This window comes from Opisthocomus hoazin, chromosome 7 (genome assembly GCF_030867145.1).
Source record: "Opisthocomus hoazin isolate bOpiHoa1 chromosome 7, bOpiHoa1.hap1, whole genome shotgun sequence".
Taxonomy (NCBI): Eukaryota; Metazoa; Chordata; class Aves; order Opisthocomiformes; family Opisthocomidae; genus Opisthocomus; species Opisthocomus hoazin.
Genome location: NC_134420.1, coordinates 68,407,474 through 68,424,629, shown reverse-complemented (window position 1 = coordinate 68,424,629; position 17,156 = coordinate 68,407,474). Strand labels below are relative to the sequence as shown.

The 17,156-nt window shown below is 49.9% G+C and overlaps 1 protein-coding gene across 1 annotated transcript in view; it reads right to left on the bottom strand.

Annotated features, from left to right (window-relative positions):
• The window catches only part of JAG2 (jagged canonical Notch ligand 2), a 72,037-nt gene extending 63,915 nt beyond the window's left edge, over window positions 1-8,122 (bottom strand). Inside the window, 3 exon segments of the mRNA XM_075426932.1 lie at window positions 7,223-7,546; window positions 7,783-8,016; window positions 8,018-8,122. Of these exon segments, the coding sequence (XP_075283047.1) occupies window positions 7,223-7,546; window positions 7,783-8,016; window positions 8,018-8,122 (663 nt within the window).
• Between the last annotated feature and the right edge of the window lie 9,034 nt (window positions 8,123-17,156).

Here is a 17,156-nt window from a genome sequence, read left to right as displayed (position 1 = left end):
ATGCATTCTACTCGCCTCACCTACACAGTGACTCGATGGCATTGCTCAAAAGAGAGGCCAGACAGCCACCGGCCCACAGAGATAGCACAAAAGTAATTTTAAAATAAGTTATTAAAAAAAATAATCATTTACCTCGCACATCTGTCTCAAATACAATACTTCTCATACAAAAAAAACTTTGTGGCAACTGATTAATAACAAGCAGATCAAAAATGTGCTAAACCATTTCTGGGATTTTTTACATCAAAAAACCATAGTTGTTTCACATGATTTATTGTTTGACAGAAACTTAATACTTTGTAGCTTTCATGCTGACAAACAGTGAACTCTAATATTTACCCAAAGCAAGCTGGACTTGTGCAAGAAATACAAGCAGTAGCATTAAATACAGAATGTAGCTTTTACAACACAAAGTTTCTCAACATCTGCACCAACAGGCTTCCTCGAACTTCACAGGATCGCTCAGAAAGTCTACAACACAGCGGGAACACAGCTCAATTAGGCCAAACATCACAAGTCTGATGTAAACACAACCAACTAGGGTTTTACCCCAACCAACTACGTTAAAGATAAACCTGATTAAGATTAAAGCTACAAGTAGTCATGTCTTTACCAGACCTTTCTCCTTTTTTTTGGAGAAACATCTTCAAACAGCCCAAAGATAGCGCTACAAAGCCCCCATCACATCGCAGTGAATCGAACGTGTTCTGTTTCTACCTCGCCCTCTTCTCCAGCTCACATCCTCTAGTGTAAGAGTAATCCTGACTACTTTAATACTGATTCCATTTTCAGTCAAAGATTTAATGCCTGCACCAGCTGTGCAGCTCAGAGTGTAGCATTTCACTGATAGGCTGGCTGGAGTACCTTCTGGAATAAGATTAGAAAGTTGACAAGAGGTGTCTAAGCATACCACTCTCAGTGTCTGGGAGGTAAGGTTATTTGTCTGTAAGTTGTGAGTTCAGCCTCAGTGTTTCTAGTAAATAAGCAAGTGTTTACTTAAGAAAGCTTTCAAGGAGTATAAATAGAAGTGTTCTTTACTATCTGACCATCTCTGTGACATTCAAAAAACCCCCAGAACTTTAATGTATAAAAACTTAAATAGTTAGCAGGATGCTGTCCTCTGAGGCATATTTATTTCAAAGACGTAAGAAATTCTAGATTTAGTGACATCAGTATGGGAGAAACTAAGAGTGCAAAGAACATTTCTGCTTAAAATTAGAAGACAGATTTTCTATAGTTACATGAAACTTAAGTCTTTAGGCTTTCTATTCTGGGCAAGCTGCAAATAGTTGCTGGCACACACAGCATGCCAATAATAAATCCCTTTTTCAAAGAGTGCTTCTGAAGTGCTCACCATTAAGGCCTTGATTCTTTTTTAGAGGTGACACCTGCAGCTGCTATTGAAATCAACTGGAGTTGTCACTACCCAGCATTGCTGAAGTCAGTCTCTAAAACATCACCTGATTATCCTTTTAACAGGGAGTATAACAAAATGTACAAGCTACTCTTTCCATTTGTGCAACCTGAAAATAAAGGGATATCATTCATACAACAGACCATTCCTCCAACCTCAACCTTTCATTTCTGATCAAAAAAGTTTGAAGGGAAATACAGTACTGAGCAGGTGAAAGCATACCATTCCCTGATCTACCTCCCCAAGATTGAGGAAACACGGATCCATGTTTTCTGGTACACAATAATACATCGGTCCATGAATTTCAACAGGCAGGGGAAGGCTTTAGGAGCACAAGGACTGCAGGTATTTTGTCAAAATAACAAACAGTTTGGCATGCCAGTTACCACAGAAGTCCTAGAGTATACTGAGAAGTCAGGCAGAGACAGTCACCAAGCGGCAAGCTCAGGCTGGGGGTTGGAAAAGTGGTCAAAAGTATTAAAAAGGAAGCTTTGTGCTATCAGCAGAGCCTTCCACCTGGGGAAAAAATGTTACACCGCTGGCAAATAGGACATTAAATATTTATGTAGTCCATCAATACACGGCTATCAGCTACATTATTTTTTCCATGCTGACTTCCTCTGCTAACGAGGTGTGATCCATATACAACCCATTACTACACCAGGTGAATTTTACAATTCGGCATAAGGTCTTGCTCTCACTTCTCGTTCCCTGCCCTCAGGTCTTCCTTGGGACTATGTGTCTGCATGCATTTCCTTTTGTTAAAGGGAGGTTCAATAAAGCAAAGAACAACTATTTGGCGGTAGAGCTTGCTGTGCGTTACTTGAGGATGCTTCATTTGTGAAATTCTGATCTTTTTCACGAGAAAAGTGTAGATACTCTTCCTTTGGGTACAGCTGTGTACAAGCTCCTTTTTCAGTGCTAAACAGCCTAACTTTAACCCGCCTAATTTAAGCTTATCTGTCACAACGGGTTGTCATTCAAGCTGACAGGATGCACGTTTACTCTATCAGTGAGCAAGGAGTAATCTAATCCAGGATGCTTTCATTACAAAGCCTCAAGATCCAGATCATAGAGCAGCAATGGCTGCATTAAGGCAGATGGTAGACCAGCTGCAGATCTACCAGCCAAATAAAAATAGACAACGTTTCCTACAGTCAGGCCATGTAGTTCTCTACAGGCACCAAGGATCCCAGCTAGCATGCTTCAAGGCCAGCTGCCTCCCAGGGCCTGACCACCTTCATTTTACAAATCAGAAGGATTGAGAGCGCTTGATGCAGAATCCTGTGCTGAAGCAGACAACATCTGAAAGCGCCAAACAGAACACTGTACCCATTAAGTAATAAAAGCTATAAGGTCAAGTATTTCTGCTCAGGTTTTGGCAGGGGAGGGGTTGCTTTCTAAGAAATTCAACATTTACTGCTGCAGCCAAGTTATCCTCTCAACAGCTTTACATATTTGATGGCTCACGCTCCTGTGTATGTTTTAGATCAAGACTGAACCCTTCCAGGAATTTGGATGAGACTCACACGTGGACTGCATGTGGATGAAACTCGCACAGAGCCTGGATATTAAATTTATGTACTGTCACGCACTTTTATCTACCTGGAAGTTAACAGTACTTCAGAAGTTTAGAGAGAGGTGCTACAACCACACTCCATATAGGAAAAACTTAAGATCGGGTCTTACAAAAATAATAAATTAGTTGCCCACATTCTAGTGGTACCCAAGCAAGTAGTGAGGGCTGACTGAACCTCCACTACCCCTTCTTCAGCTAGGTACACAGAGTCCTAGCTAAGCACCGAGGAAAATGATAATTGAAATTGATGGTTTCTGCTACTTACCTCCAAGGCCCTGAACTCTGAAGTTCACCTGTGGAGTTCAGAGTATACAGTACTCATAAGCATACTGCACTGACTGCCAGTCACACTAGAATCTCAAAAACAGAGGGGCTGAAGGCAGATAACAATGCATACTGTAATACACGATTTCAACATCCACAACTAGTCAGAACAATTCCTCTATATGACTAATTAACTGAAGGAATGGATGCCACACCAATATTTATGGTTCAGGAAAAGCAGCGAATTCCCTGAGGGAAGGAACAGGGTGGAGGGAAAAAAACCACACACACAGAGCTCCATTTCATGCCATCTTACAAAGCAGTATGAAAAATGGTTCCACATAACCCATCCAGCAGAACGCCTGTAACTTTAAAACATCATCTTCTGAAGCAGCCTTCAATTAAACCCGCATCTAAAATTCTGCCAATAAGCCGTTATTGACAAATATTGCTGTGCAAGGTGTTTCTGAAGCTTCAGCATCTGAACAAACAGCTTTGTGCTAGAAAAAAATGCTCAAGATTAATGAATCTAAACTCTTAACTGATCAGAATCGATTCTTCAAAGCCACTTGAATTCTTCCGTCTTTTTTGTTTTAAAGTTGCACAGAAATTTTAACCACATTGTTTGTTTCTTAATCTCAAACGAGCATTAAGCTTCAAGCTTTACAGCAGGAGGCAAAGAAAAAAATGTGAGGTAGGTGGGTGAAGAAGACAGCTGTATTGTTCTAGCTGTTCCTCAGGCTCTCCCACTGCCAGATTTCTGTGGATGATGTATCCCAAGGTAGCAATTTTAGGAACTTTTTGGCAATATCCCAAGCTCCTCTTGCAAATCAGAGATCAGACTAATGATATTTAAAAAAAAGACAGGAAATAGGAATACACCGGATAACTGACACTGTATAAAACAGTGGAAGGCACTGAGCTCTGGTACTGCAGCTTTACAGAACAGACACTTGTGCAAATTTTAGAGTAAAATTTTAGCAACTTAAAAAAAAAAATCAGTACAACAAAAGCAAGGCAAAAACACACCTTTCAAGATGCTACTTGCCTTACAGCTACTGCTAGCTTGGTAAATTTCAATATCAAACAGACATCAAGAAAACCTCCCTCAAGCAATTTATACATTCATACGCTAGTCTCCTTCAGCGAGGGAGTTATTAAGATGAGGTTCAGGAAGAAGTCCACGTATACCAATGCTGCCTTTCACTAGGGTTGGATTTCTCAGTCTCAAAAATCTAATCTAGAACTATTCAGGTAAATCCTTTGCTCACTGCCAGCACCAAGGCAAATTTGTTTCATAAGTGGAGATTGCGCTTTCTGGCTCTCTATTTAGTCTTGTCCCTTTCCAGCATATTCAACTAAGAAACATTAATTTCATCACCACTGAACAGCAAAAAAAAAAAAAAAAAAAGATTATGTGAAAAGACTATGTCCATATTGTTGTTTCGTGTTTGCAAACTTGAGCAGAGAGAGAATATTATTTGAGAATAATTTTGCAATTACTGCAGTGAGCTGAAACCTAACCCAGAAACTCAATCTACTTCAAAAATCCTTGTGTTTAACTAGCATTACAGTTGAGCTTTTTCTTGCAGATTCTATATGGCTTATGCACAGTTGTGACAAAGATGCCATGTTCCCCATCAACAGACTGAACGTCCGGAGTTCAAGAGGTAACTAAATACACGGGAGGGACTTCCTTCCAAAAGGGCATCCACAGACTGCAATAGAGGGACTGTATTTAAAAGTACAGCTACTCCACAACTTATTTTTAGAACTGAGGGTGGGCCGGGAGAGTATTCAGTAAACCTTCCAAAAATCAGCCAGCCACCCACTAAACTGCAGCAGCACTGTTTAAATAAATTACAGGCTGCTTCGCAACAGCTGCAAAAAAGACGGTGGAAAGAAAGGGCAAATATTTCAAGTCCTTTAAAATGCTGGAGGCAATGATTAAAAAAAAAAAAAAAAAAAAACAACAAAAAAAAAAAAACCACCACCAAACAGCAGCAGACACAGTATTGTACACCAGAGACGCTGTGGTAATTTACCTGCAAGAGGCAGGTCAAACAGGCCTTTCTTAGGACTTGACGAGCACAGAACAATATCCGGCAGCTGCAAGGTAGGAATGTGCTTATTCCAACAGAGAAAAAGCAAAAAAGGCTGGGCTTAGGGACCTGCATTGGAAGGATTATCAAACCCTCCTCTAATTTCAAGTAGCCAGTACTAGGAATTGGCAAAATAAGAGTTAAGTTACCTTTACTTCCTCATGCAGATAACATATAAAGTTTGAGGTGCTAATGTTACCAAAATTTCCTACTGAAGAGGTTACGGTTTCATCTAGCCTGTATTAAATGGTCAATAAAGAAGAGAAAGAATCTTAATTTTCCCTTTGATCTTGGAACTTAAGAGCAGAGTTCCAAATACCCTTATTGGCTATAGCTGTTAACAGGAACCTTTCCAACTTCAACAGGCCACAGCACCAACAAATGCAATCAAATCATCTCAACTTAGCAATAAGAACGTAAGCACCTCCATGCAGAAAAATTTACTGGTTGTACCTTTACTTTGTTTTAACCACCTAACTCGGGCAAAACCCCCACCTTCAAATAGCGGTTAGTTCTTAATTTGAGGTGCACGAGCACCAGGCTGGAGGGTCCCTGGCAGCGCAGAAAGTTAAGAGATTTATGAGAACTGGTATCCTTTAGCACAAAACACGAGCGAGCAGTTTCGTCCCTGAGCATTCCTCGCAGCAGTACTCGATGCAACGCAGATCCCGCACGCTACGCATCCCGAGAGGTCGGCGAGGGCCATTCCGCCCGTCAGTCACCGAGTGCCAAACGCAACCCGCAGGTACCGGGCCTCCCGATCCTTATCTCCCTCCCGAGCTCGGGCATTGCACCATCCCCATTCCTCAGCGCCTCGCAACTTGCCAGCTTCCACCCCGTGGCCCACTTGGAAGGGCCGGGAGCAACAGCTGTGAAACTCCCGGCAGGATCCTACCTGCCTGCAGCCGGGCAGGAAGCCCGGCCTTTCCCCCCCCCTCGCCCCGCACCCAGCCCCCTCAAAGCGGGAGCGGCCCGTCCTCCGAGGCCGGGGACGTGCCCCCTCGGTCAGGCGGGGGTGGACCGAGTCACAGGAACCCCCGAGGTCCGGAGGGGAGGGCAGAGGGGGTCGGGGGCAGCGCCAGGGTCTCGCACGCCGCACAGCCGAGGCGCGGACCCGGTTTCTGACAGGATCAGAGCGGGGCTCCGCTGCGGGCGCTCCCTCCCGATTCCTGCGCTGGAGGGGGGGGGGGAGCCGAGGGAGCCAGAAGGGAGCTGGGGGGGGACGACGACACAGCTCCAGGCTCCCCCCGCCGCCGCCCCAGCCCGCCCTCACGCCCGCGGGCGGCGGCTCTCCCCCCCCGCCCCCTCCGGTCCGCCTCGCGCGCCGCCGCGCGGCCCCGCCCGCGCCCCGGGACGGGCGGCAAGCTCGCGCCCTTCGCGAGCCGCGGCACGCGCCCCGCGCCGCGCCCCCCACCTGCGCCGCGCGCCGCCCGCCAGCGCCCCCTGCCGGGGGAAGGCGCCGCGGGGTCTCGTCCGCCCCGGGGTGCGCTGCCGCCGTCGGGCGCCCCGTCTGCGCGCACCATCGGCTTCTTTTTTTTTTTCTCCCCTTTTTTTGGCTTTTCTTTTAATTTTTCGCGCACGAGTCGCTCCCGCAGCCCGTGCGGGGGTCGGTCCGCAGCCGCCGGCCGCTCCCCCGCCGCTCCCCGGCATCCCCGTCCCCGCCGGCAGCCCCTCGGCGAGACCGGCGGGGCGAGGGCAGCGCGCAGACCCCCGCACACCCCCCCCCCCATCAGCCGGCCGTGCCCCGCAGCCCCGGGAGGCTGCCGGCCCCGCCCGCGCAGCGCACCGGCGGCTCGCCCGGTCTTCTAACGGGGGAGCTGGGGTGGGGGGGAAGCGATAACAACACCGCGATCATCAACCTACCGGCCAGGCGAACTGAAAGGGAATAACAATCCTGCCCGTCTCGGGGGTCCTGCCGTGATGCGAGTGCTTGTTGCCGTTCAGATAGAAAATATTTCCACCGAGGACGGGGGTAGATCCGTGCCCGTAGTTGCAGGGTCCGACCGGGGTGATCTTGGCCTGGTATTCCTTGAGGCAGACCTTCACGTAAGTGTCGCACTCGTCCCGGGCGCAGTCCAGGTTCTGGGGGGTCCTGGCCCCGTCGCAGCACTCCCCGTTGAACAGCTCGCCGTTTACATTCCGCACCGAGTTAAGCTGCAGCTCGAAATAGCCCGTGGACCGGGACACCTAAAAATAAAAAACCAGAGGGGAGACGGCCACGTTACTACCGCGGCGGGGGGCAGCGGCGGGGCGCTCCCGACCGTCCCCCCCTCCAACTTTTGCCAGCTTCACGGCGCACGTGTATATATATATACATATATATATTAAAAACCATATACATATATATACACGATAGGCGCAAGGTGGAAGCGGAGCGGGGAGGAGCCCCGCAGCCCGGAGCGGAGCCCCCCGCGCCCCCCTACCTGCACGCAGGAGGCGAGGAGCAGCGCCAGGCCGAGCGCGGCGGCGCGGGGGGCCCGGCTCCGCCGCCCGGCGCCCCGCATGCCTCCTGCTGCCGCTCCGCGCCGCCGCCTCAGAGGAGCCCGCCGAGCCCACCGGCCACGGACCGGCGGCCGCTCCCGGCATGGGCGGCGGGGGAGCCGCCCGCAGCGCGCCGGGGGGCGCAGGGCATGGGCTGCCGGCGGGGCCGCCCGGAGCCGCTCCGCCGCCGCTCCCCTCCCGCGGGCTCCGCTCGCCCTCTGCGCGCCTCGGCTCCGCGGACGCCCAACAAGTAGGTGCCGGAGTGACAGCTTCATTACCCATTCGCCGCCGCCGCCGCCGCCTTCATATTAATGAGGGGGACGGGCCCGGCCCCGCGGCCGGCGGGTGGGGCCAGCGCCGCTCCCGCCGCGACTCTTAAAGGGCGGCGGGCGGCGGCCCCCGCCCTGCCCTGCTCTGCCTCGGCGTGCCCCGGCGGTGGCGGGGGGTCCGACAGCCCCGGGGGCGGGGGGGCGAACGCGAGTGGGGTGCGTGCGCGGGCTGCCCGGGAGGGGGAGCGGCCCCGGCCGCGGAGGAGCGCGTGGAGTACACGCACCCGCGCTCGCGTGGAGGGGCGCGCGGGGCGCGAGCGGCCAAGGAGAAGGACTTGGGGTGGGAGAAGCCCGGTCCGTGTGGGAGCGCAAGGAGCCCGGGCGGCCGCGGCCGTGGGGGAGGGCCCAGGGTGGGAGCACCCGCGGCCGTGGAGGGGCTCACGAGGTGGGAGTGCCCAGGGGAGCACCCCCAGCCGTGGAGGAGTCCACAAGGTGGAATCGCCCCCAGCCGTGGAGGGGTTCCCGAGGTGGAATCACCCCCAGCTGTGGAGGGGCTCACAGTGTGGAATCACCCCCAGCTGTGGAGGGGTTCACAGTGTGGAATCACCCCCAGCTGTGGAGGGGTTCACAGTGTGGAATCACCCCCAGCTGTGGAGGGGCTCACAGTGTGGAATCGCCCACAGCTGTGGAGGGGCTCACAGTGTGGAATCACCCCCAGCTGTGGAGGGGTTCACAGTGTGGAATCACCTCCAGCTGTGGAGGGGTTCCCGAGGTGGGAGCACCCCCAGCTGTGGAGGGGTTCCCGAGGTGGGAGCACCCCCAGCTGTGGAGGGGTTCCCGAGGTGGAATCACCCCCAGCTGTGGAGGGGCTCACAGTGTGGAATCACCTCCAGCTGTGGAGGGGTTCCCGAGGTGGAATCACCTCCAGCTGTGGAGGGGTTCCCGAGGTGGAATTGCCCCCAGCCGTGGAGGGGTTCACAATGTGGAATCATCCACAGCCGTGGAGGGGTTCACAATGTGGACTCACCCCCAGCTGTGGAGGGGTTCCCGAGGTGGGATGACCCCCAGCTGTGGAGGGGTTCCCGAGGTGGGAGCACCCCCAGCTGTGGAGGTGTCTGCCCGATGCGTGCACTCCCAGTCATGGAGGACTGCGCTGGCTGGGAGTGCCCGCAGCCGTGTAGGAGCACACACGGTGGATGCAAACGTAGCTGTGGAGGAGAACGTGGGGTGGGATCGTCCTCAGCTGTGGAAGAGCATGCACGGTGGTGCACCCACAGCTGTGGAGGAGTGTATGGGTTGGGTGGACCCATGGCTGTGGAGAAACAGAGAGGGTGGGAGCACCCTCAGCCCCAGAGGAGATTATGGGGGATCACGCGTGGTGCGGTTGCGGAGGAGCGCGTGGGATGCGTGCACCCGCGCTCGCGTAGAAGCACAAAGGGTGCGTGCACCCGCAGCCGCGTGGGAGCTCACGCAGGACGGCTCGCGGAGTGCTCTTGGTGACATGTGCGGTACCCAGAGCAGATGGCCAAGTGGTGGGATCATGTCCTGCTCCAGTGGTGGCTCAAGCAACGATGAGAGTAAGCGAGCAGAGATTTCTTCTTTAGTTTAAGCACCCTGTGATTTTGATCCCTGCTGACAACTATGAAAGCTGCGCGTCCGGACAGCGGCACGCTATGGGTATGCTACCGAAGCCCAGATCCGCGTTTAGGACCGAAGTTCCCCTTCGGTTTCTCTCCCTCCCCCGCCCATTTTAACTCTTCAGTACTGACCATCCACCGGAGTGGACAATCGGAGAACAAACAGCTCGGAAATCAAAGGGCTGTCATGTTCCCCTGGGCGGAAAAACCTTTCACAGAGCCCCCCCGCCCCCTGCTTTTCAGCGCCCCGGCTGCCCCCTGTCCCCCCAGCAGCCAGCCGGCACGCTGCTCCGCTGCTATTCATGGCCAGCCTGCAGCTGCAGCTACTCTGCTCGGCTGACACAGCAGCAGCTGCTATGTGTGTGCCAGCTGGCCAGCCACTCGCCAAAGTCCTCTCCGCCGCCCTGCTCCTCTTGCTTTCCCGCTTCCCCACCTACGGACCTGCTTCTCCTTCCCCACCCGCATCTCCCACTCGCCACAGCCCGCTCTGGTTTCCTACCTCCCCGCTGTCCTGAGCCTACCCCTCTGCTGTCCTGGTTCACCTCACTCGCTCTCCGGGAAGCATCCCCGGCTTTCCCTCTCATCCCTCCCGAGCTCAGACAGGAGCTCTCTGAAGTGGAGCGGCGAGGGTTGCTTTTAGTTGTTTTGTGTGTCCTCTCTTTGAAACTGCGCTTCCCAACATAGCTGCGTTCAGGCATTTTTTTGGTGAAGACAACCTCTGGTACAACCGCCTTTAGAAGGCTGCAAAGGGAAAGCAGGGGGAGCTGAGGGAGGACCAGGACCTGGGTCTGAGGTGCTGTTGTAGAGCTGCGATGTTTTGCCAACCAGAAACGCTGCTGGGCCCGTACCCTTGCCCAGCTGCGCTATTCGCTGGCTTCCAAATGGACAGACAAGTGCTCTTTAGTTTTTAATTACTTTTTCTGGTGGCTGAAGGGAAGGAGTTTCTTAGACTAGCTTTCTGCCTAGCGATTATTTTGCGGTGGATGGCAGCCAAAATATTTTGCAAGACAGGTATTTTGTTTGCATGTATCGCCATAAACAAACATAAAACCTCACAATCTACGTTCAGCATTATGCGGTCAATATGCCGGCGGAGGAAGACATATATTTTTATCACCAAGCTAAGCAAATGTAACACAGAGGAAAGATGATCTAGTAGTTGCAGCATATGCTCAGTCTCTACAGAGCCAAGCTCGGTTACCTGCCGTCTCACAGAATTTCTTTGTTACCTTCAGCGGGCTGCGTGCTCTTTCTGTGCTTTGGTTTCGCCTTTGTAAATATTCTACAGTACTCAAAAACTCTAGTGCGGTTTTAAAATGCCTTTTCTCGCTGTAACCTGACTTAACAGGAGCAGAGAGGGGAGGTGCAGCTATTTCCAGGCATTCCCTCTGCTCAGGGAAATTTTCATTTTATTCTTCTTGGTGCTGCAACCCCATTTTCAGCCCGAATTCCTTGGTTCTCTCAGGGTGGTTATGATTATTTCTCAAGTGCTGTGGACTTTCACTCTGTTCTTCTCCAGGTGTGGAAAGTTGTTTCATTGTAGTTGTGCACAGATGGTGATGGTTTTCATGAAGTGTGGCAAAAATATTTCTTAACATATGAATTTTGAGCTTTTAGACAAGCCCAGTGGCCAGATCTGGAGGTGAATGCTGAGCAAGGCTAAGAGGAGCCACCCGTTGCTGCTCAGACAACCTGCACCAGACCATCCCTGCGGTACCAGCCCTGACGGGACAGTCCAGCCTCTGCCACAGCCCCTTCCCAGCAGGGCTGCCTCCCACCAGCATTTTGGGGGAGATAAAGTTAGAGAAGGTGAAAAGCAAAAGGTCCTGTGCAGCCCTTGGGGTGACTTGGATGCTTCCAGCAGGCCACCAAACTCTTCTGCGTCCAGGAGTGTGGTGGCAGGATTTGCTCCGCTCATGCTCCAGCGTTTCCCGGGCTGCAGACCCCCGCTGCAGGACAGCTCACGGGACCTGGCTTCCCCTGCTCTGAGCAGGCACACAGGAGGCGGCCGGCTCCATAACTCATTCCCAGTCAGCCGCGCTCGCCAAGGGCTGTCGGAGGCCCCGGCTGCCAAGTGTAACGTGTCTCCTCTTACACCCACACCTGCAGCCCAGCCTGCTGTCGCCCGTCCCGCATCTGGCTGTGCCCTGCGCCTGCAGCCGGGACCTTTCCCTCCCCGCTGCGGGGTCGGCCTCCCCTCGCCTTGCCCGGAGAAGGGTCCCCGTGCTGAGTCGCGGGGCCGCCCGTGCAGTCCCATGCCGGCAGGCACCTGCCTGCTGCTCGGGGGAAGTCGACATGAATTTCCCTGTGCCGAGAACAAGCTTTGAGGTGCTCTTCTTTCAGTCCCTCCCCACCAAAACAAGGGCTGTCAAGATCCAGGTAAAAAACACATCAATATCCTCCCGTTGCTGCTCCCTGGCTTCATCCTGCTGCTGCTCCTTCTCCTTTCTCCGGCAACCCCTGCTGAGGGTAGCAAGTGGGAATGGGGGCTGCGTGAGAGGGGGGGTGGAAGGAGGGCTGAAGAAACTCATGCTTGACTTCAGCTGGGGTTTGAGCTTACAATCAGCAGTTACTCATCCCGCCCGAGGGACGGGACTGGAGAACGTCGGTCCTTCTGGCAGGGAGGGACGAGCTCATCGCCAGTCGCAGGCAGGGTGGAGTGCCGGCATCCCGCACCTCCTCGTTCCCAGCCCTCTGGGCCAGGATTTTTGCTTTTGTGCTCTGGCTGAGTGCTCGTGCTAAGTTTATGGCTCTATGCAAATCATTTGCAAGTGTGCTCATTAAACCATTTGCATAAAATATCCCTGGAGGATCACAGCAGCTAGGAAGGGGCAGGGTTGATCCGTTTGCCTTAGAGAAGGCAGCGGTGTAGGGATGTCATTTGTCAGTATGCATGTGGATATCGATACGGACATAGATCTCATTTACCCAGGCCAGAATGTGTCCGCTTGGGGAAGTTAAAGGCAAGAAGATCATATTGGATGTTGTCCATCTGAAACTTGGCAGGGTAGGAGTTAATCCTCCCTTTCTGGCCAGAAAGGCTACAGCTGCCTGTCCTGAGAGCAAGGCATTGCAGGACAGAACCAGCTGTGAAGAATTAATTTCTCTCCTTCCTCCTCCATGAGGAGCCTTGTGGGCTGGGGCTAACAGTATGAATGGAGAAGACTGCTCAGGAAGAGAGCTAGAGGGTAACCAGAGGAAAAAGATTTTTCTTTCTCTCTTTGTGGAACTTGGCTGGAGCAAGGCATTTTGAGCTTTGCTGTGGACTTGGCAGGGTAAAGACATGTCTTCTCCCTTGACTTTGACTGAAGAGTCCTGTTGGATTTATGTGGCTTGTGTAATGCCTTTAACGAGTGTATACATGGATATGCGTGCTCTTCATGGAAGAAAAGCAGACTTAAACTGCAAGGATGTTGCTTTTAAACATCTTCCAGTATAAGACACGGGAATGGTTTCTCTTACTTAAGATTGAGCTGCTAGTACAGCCCAAGAGAAGACGAAGTGGACAAAGCACAAGGTAGTGCTTATATTTGTCTTCCTTCCTGACTGCTACTAGAAGAGTAAAGTTATGCTTGATGGAAGTTGTGCCAGGGAAGAAGCTGAGATCTTGGCACCACCCTTTCCTATTTCAGTGGTTGCCCAGCTCTGAGCTGGCACTGGTCTCTGCAGGCTCCAGGGCAGAAAGAAGGTGGTTTCCTATCGTTTCAACTTTGCTGCCTGGCATGCTTTCTGCTTCTGGGGCCTGGTCTTTTGCCAGCAGAAGCATATGCTGAGTCTGGCTCGAGAAGTCAGTTGGTCTCAGTTTGTATGGCTTGGTACTAAAGGCCAGCAATATTAATAAAATGAAGATCTACTGAGCAGAGTCTTTGAGAGTTTCTCCCATGTTTCAAAGCCCTGCCTAAAATGTTAACACTTGGGGTGAGGGTGGAGGTGTTAACTGGTCCTTGGGAAAAATAATTAGAAAACCAGCTCAGCTGATTTGACTTCTGAGACTCAATCCACTCCCTTAAAAGCAAAGATTTTGCTCTCTTACTGGCTTATCTTCTTTGTGGATTTTCAGAAGTCAACCCACCTGAGAAGCCTTCTTAAAACTGACTGAACTGTGCGGTATCCGCTGTCCACAGCTGGCCGTTGCGTTTAAGGTTCATTGCAGTTGTCCTGAAAGAAACCTCTGCCTATGACTTTCCTGGTGCATGAATCACAGAAACTAAGGTCAGAAGGGATATCCAGGGATTATCTAGTTTGGGATTATCTAGTTTATGCCATTCCACAAGGAATGGCAAACAGTACCTGCTTATTGCACAACAGACGGGTATCCAACCTCTTCTTAAAAGCATCCCCAGATAGAAATTTCATAACTGTGATAACCTGTTCTAGTGCTTAACCATGACAAAACGTATGCTACTGTATTGCTGCACCATGACACCACTTCTTGACCTATTTGCAATGGATGGGGAGCACAGCATATTCCCTTCCTCTCTACTGCTGCCCTTTATATATTTGAAGGCTGTGGTTGTGCCCCCCTCTGATGTCTCTTCTTTACCATAGGGCAAAAAAAAGTGGTTTTCTGATCTTATGTGATTGTAGACCATATTTTCTAGACTCTTGATTGTTCTTGTGGTCCTTCTGTAGTCTCTCTGCCAATGTTCCTCAATTTTCTTAAAATCCAGTGCCCCACGTTGGACACAGAGTTCCAGTGAGTTCTTAGCAGCACTGGATGAAGTGGGAGGAATACATCACAGACCAGGCAGAAGTCAGTCCTGGTGATGCGCGAAAGCGTGATGCTTGCTTTAATGTTCCTTTTTTTTTTCTTTCTTTCTTGCAACAGCATAATGTTGTTGACTTCAGTTTGGTTTGTGCTCCACTGAGCAGGGTTTTACACTTGGAGCTTTAGATCGTGTTTCCTAGTTCTGAGAATGTGTCAAAATCCCTAACAAAGGGTAGGTTTGTTGCACCTACTAGTTCTTGCATACCCTGCTGCCTCAGTGATAGGAAAAATATCTGGGAGATTTAACAAATCTGTGTTAGCTGTTGCTCATTTCTTTGTTATTTTTTCAGATGTTAACAGAGCATTTCTTTGTTTGTTTCCAGTCTTCTGACACCTTGCTGGTTCTCTGTGCGGTCTCTGAGAGCTGTTAACAGCCATGAGATTGCTTCAACAAGCAACCTAAGCACACAATATTTAATCCAGCTAAGTATTCTTCACTTATTCTTTCTTCCTGCTAGACTGAGTTCTTTCTCTGTCATCTGTGGCACTAATTGTGTACAAGTGGTCTTTTTACTGAAAGGTGAAGTAAAAAAGGCAAGTACTTCCACTGTTCACATCACACATTGCTAGCTTTCCTTCCTTGTTGGGTAGTCCTTCCATGTCCTTCATGTCCCTGCTAATGTATTTTTTTATATTTTCTTAATGTCCTGTTGATCCTGCTGGTCATGTTTCTGTTTACATCTTGACTTCTGGTTTGGTCCATACATCTTCAGCCTATGCATTTACATTCACGTGCAAGTGAATCTCTCTTGCATTTTCTGAATGCACTCTTCCTTGCATTAGAGGTCAATGAAATGGTCATGATTTAATCAAATCACTCTTACAACAGTTGCTTTCCCTTCTCTGCTGGGATTGTTTGAATTGATGTCCTTACCATTGTTTCTTGAAGGTGCTGCGAACTTTCCTGAATTCGCTTTTCTCTGAGACTTGTTTCTCATGATTATCAGTTCTATGAGGTTTTTGAAATATGGTTTCTGGAAGTCCATTGTATTTATTTTGCTGTTCTCTTTCCTTCCTTTCCTACGACTTGTGAACTCTGTTGTTTCATGGTCATTCTCACCAAGCTGCATTCCTCTTGCATGTTATAAGCAGTTCCTTCTCTTTGGTTAGAGTCAAATTCAGTTCTCAGTTTGATTATGCATCAAGGTTTTAATCTCTTAGTTATTCCTTATGCTGTTTGCACTATTTCATCAGGTGATCCATTATCTTCTTCAGCATCCCTCCAATTATTTTCTTATGAGTAACTGTATTTCCCCTACTTTATAACACCTCTGCCTAAGCACTGGATGCTGGTATTTACCTGTTCGCTTTTGAAACCAGTCCTTGAGGATCCTAGCGGCATTCATTCAGCAGGTCAGGGCATAGAGATGCTCTTCCTGCCTTGTGAGTTGAATGATAGCTCTGATCACCAGTTCTTTTTCTTTGAACATCCATCTGATTTCAAGCAAGTCAAAACCTTCCTGGTGATACCACCTGCACAGCCATACATTCATTTCCAGGAAAAGAGCTATAAGTAGCTGATGCCACTTGTGACCGAAATAGCTAGTGCTTTATTCATGGAAGGAATTTTTTCTTCCTCCTTTCATACATGAACTGGTCTGACCAACGCTAAGAAAACCCACTCTGGACATGTTGATTCTAGCAAACTGCGAACAAGTCAGATCTTTAATTCCCATAGGAAAATCATAGGGAAACTATCCAAGATACAGTTACAAGTTTATCTAATTGAAACCCAGTCTACATTCAGACTAAACCGCTGACATCTTGGATAATCTGCTGTCAGAGGAGGGAGGTCTGACATCCCTCTTCTGCGTCTGGACCACTTGGCAGAGCAGGAGCTGTTGTTGACCAGGATGTGCTGTTGTCCTGCCCAGAGAAGGTGGCGGAATTCAGCAAAACACGATCAAATATCCACATCTGTGGAAGGGATGTATTCCATGAGTAGGGAGGAAAGCAGACATGTATCTATGCGACAAATTGTTAGGGTGCAATGGATTGAGGTATCAGATGTATGTACGTGGATATAATGGTACATTTCTCTTCATACAAAGACATTCCTTTCACCACATCAGCCCTGTGGTTGGCCATGACCAGCTCATAGCTTGTTAAACTTAAATGTGAATAAGGTGGAGAGTATGGTAGATGACAGAATTAAAAATATGAGGTGTTTAAAGCCATCATTCCAACTTCTTTTTTTGAAAGCATCCTACTCGCCATCAGTGGAGTAGGGGTCATGCATTCCTCAATGATATTAGGCTCTTACACAGCAGCATCAGCTGATATTGTCACTACTTCTGGTCACCTGGAAAACCTACCCAGTGCTGGAGGAGGAGGGATTGCTTTTTATTAGGGTCTTCTGCCATGTAGGGACCACTGTAACACAAAGTGCTTGAAAGTAAAGCAGTCAGACCTAAGGAAATGCAGACTTGTATGTGGCACTGCTGAACACCACCCTGGCGATGCCCCAGTTTGAGCGTCATGCCAGAGCAGCCTCAGCAGCAGAGATGCACCTGAGAAGTATTTTGAGCACAAAGACTCAGTAATGTACTTACACAGTGACCCTGATTTAAAAAAAATAAAAAAGACCAATAGCTATGACATTCCTGTAGATTTTTTTACCAGTTACCAATGCATGCATTTGT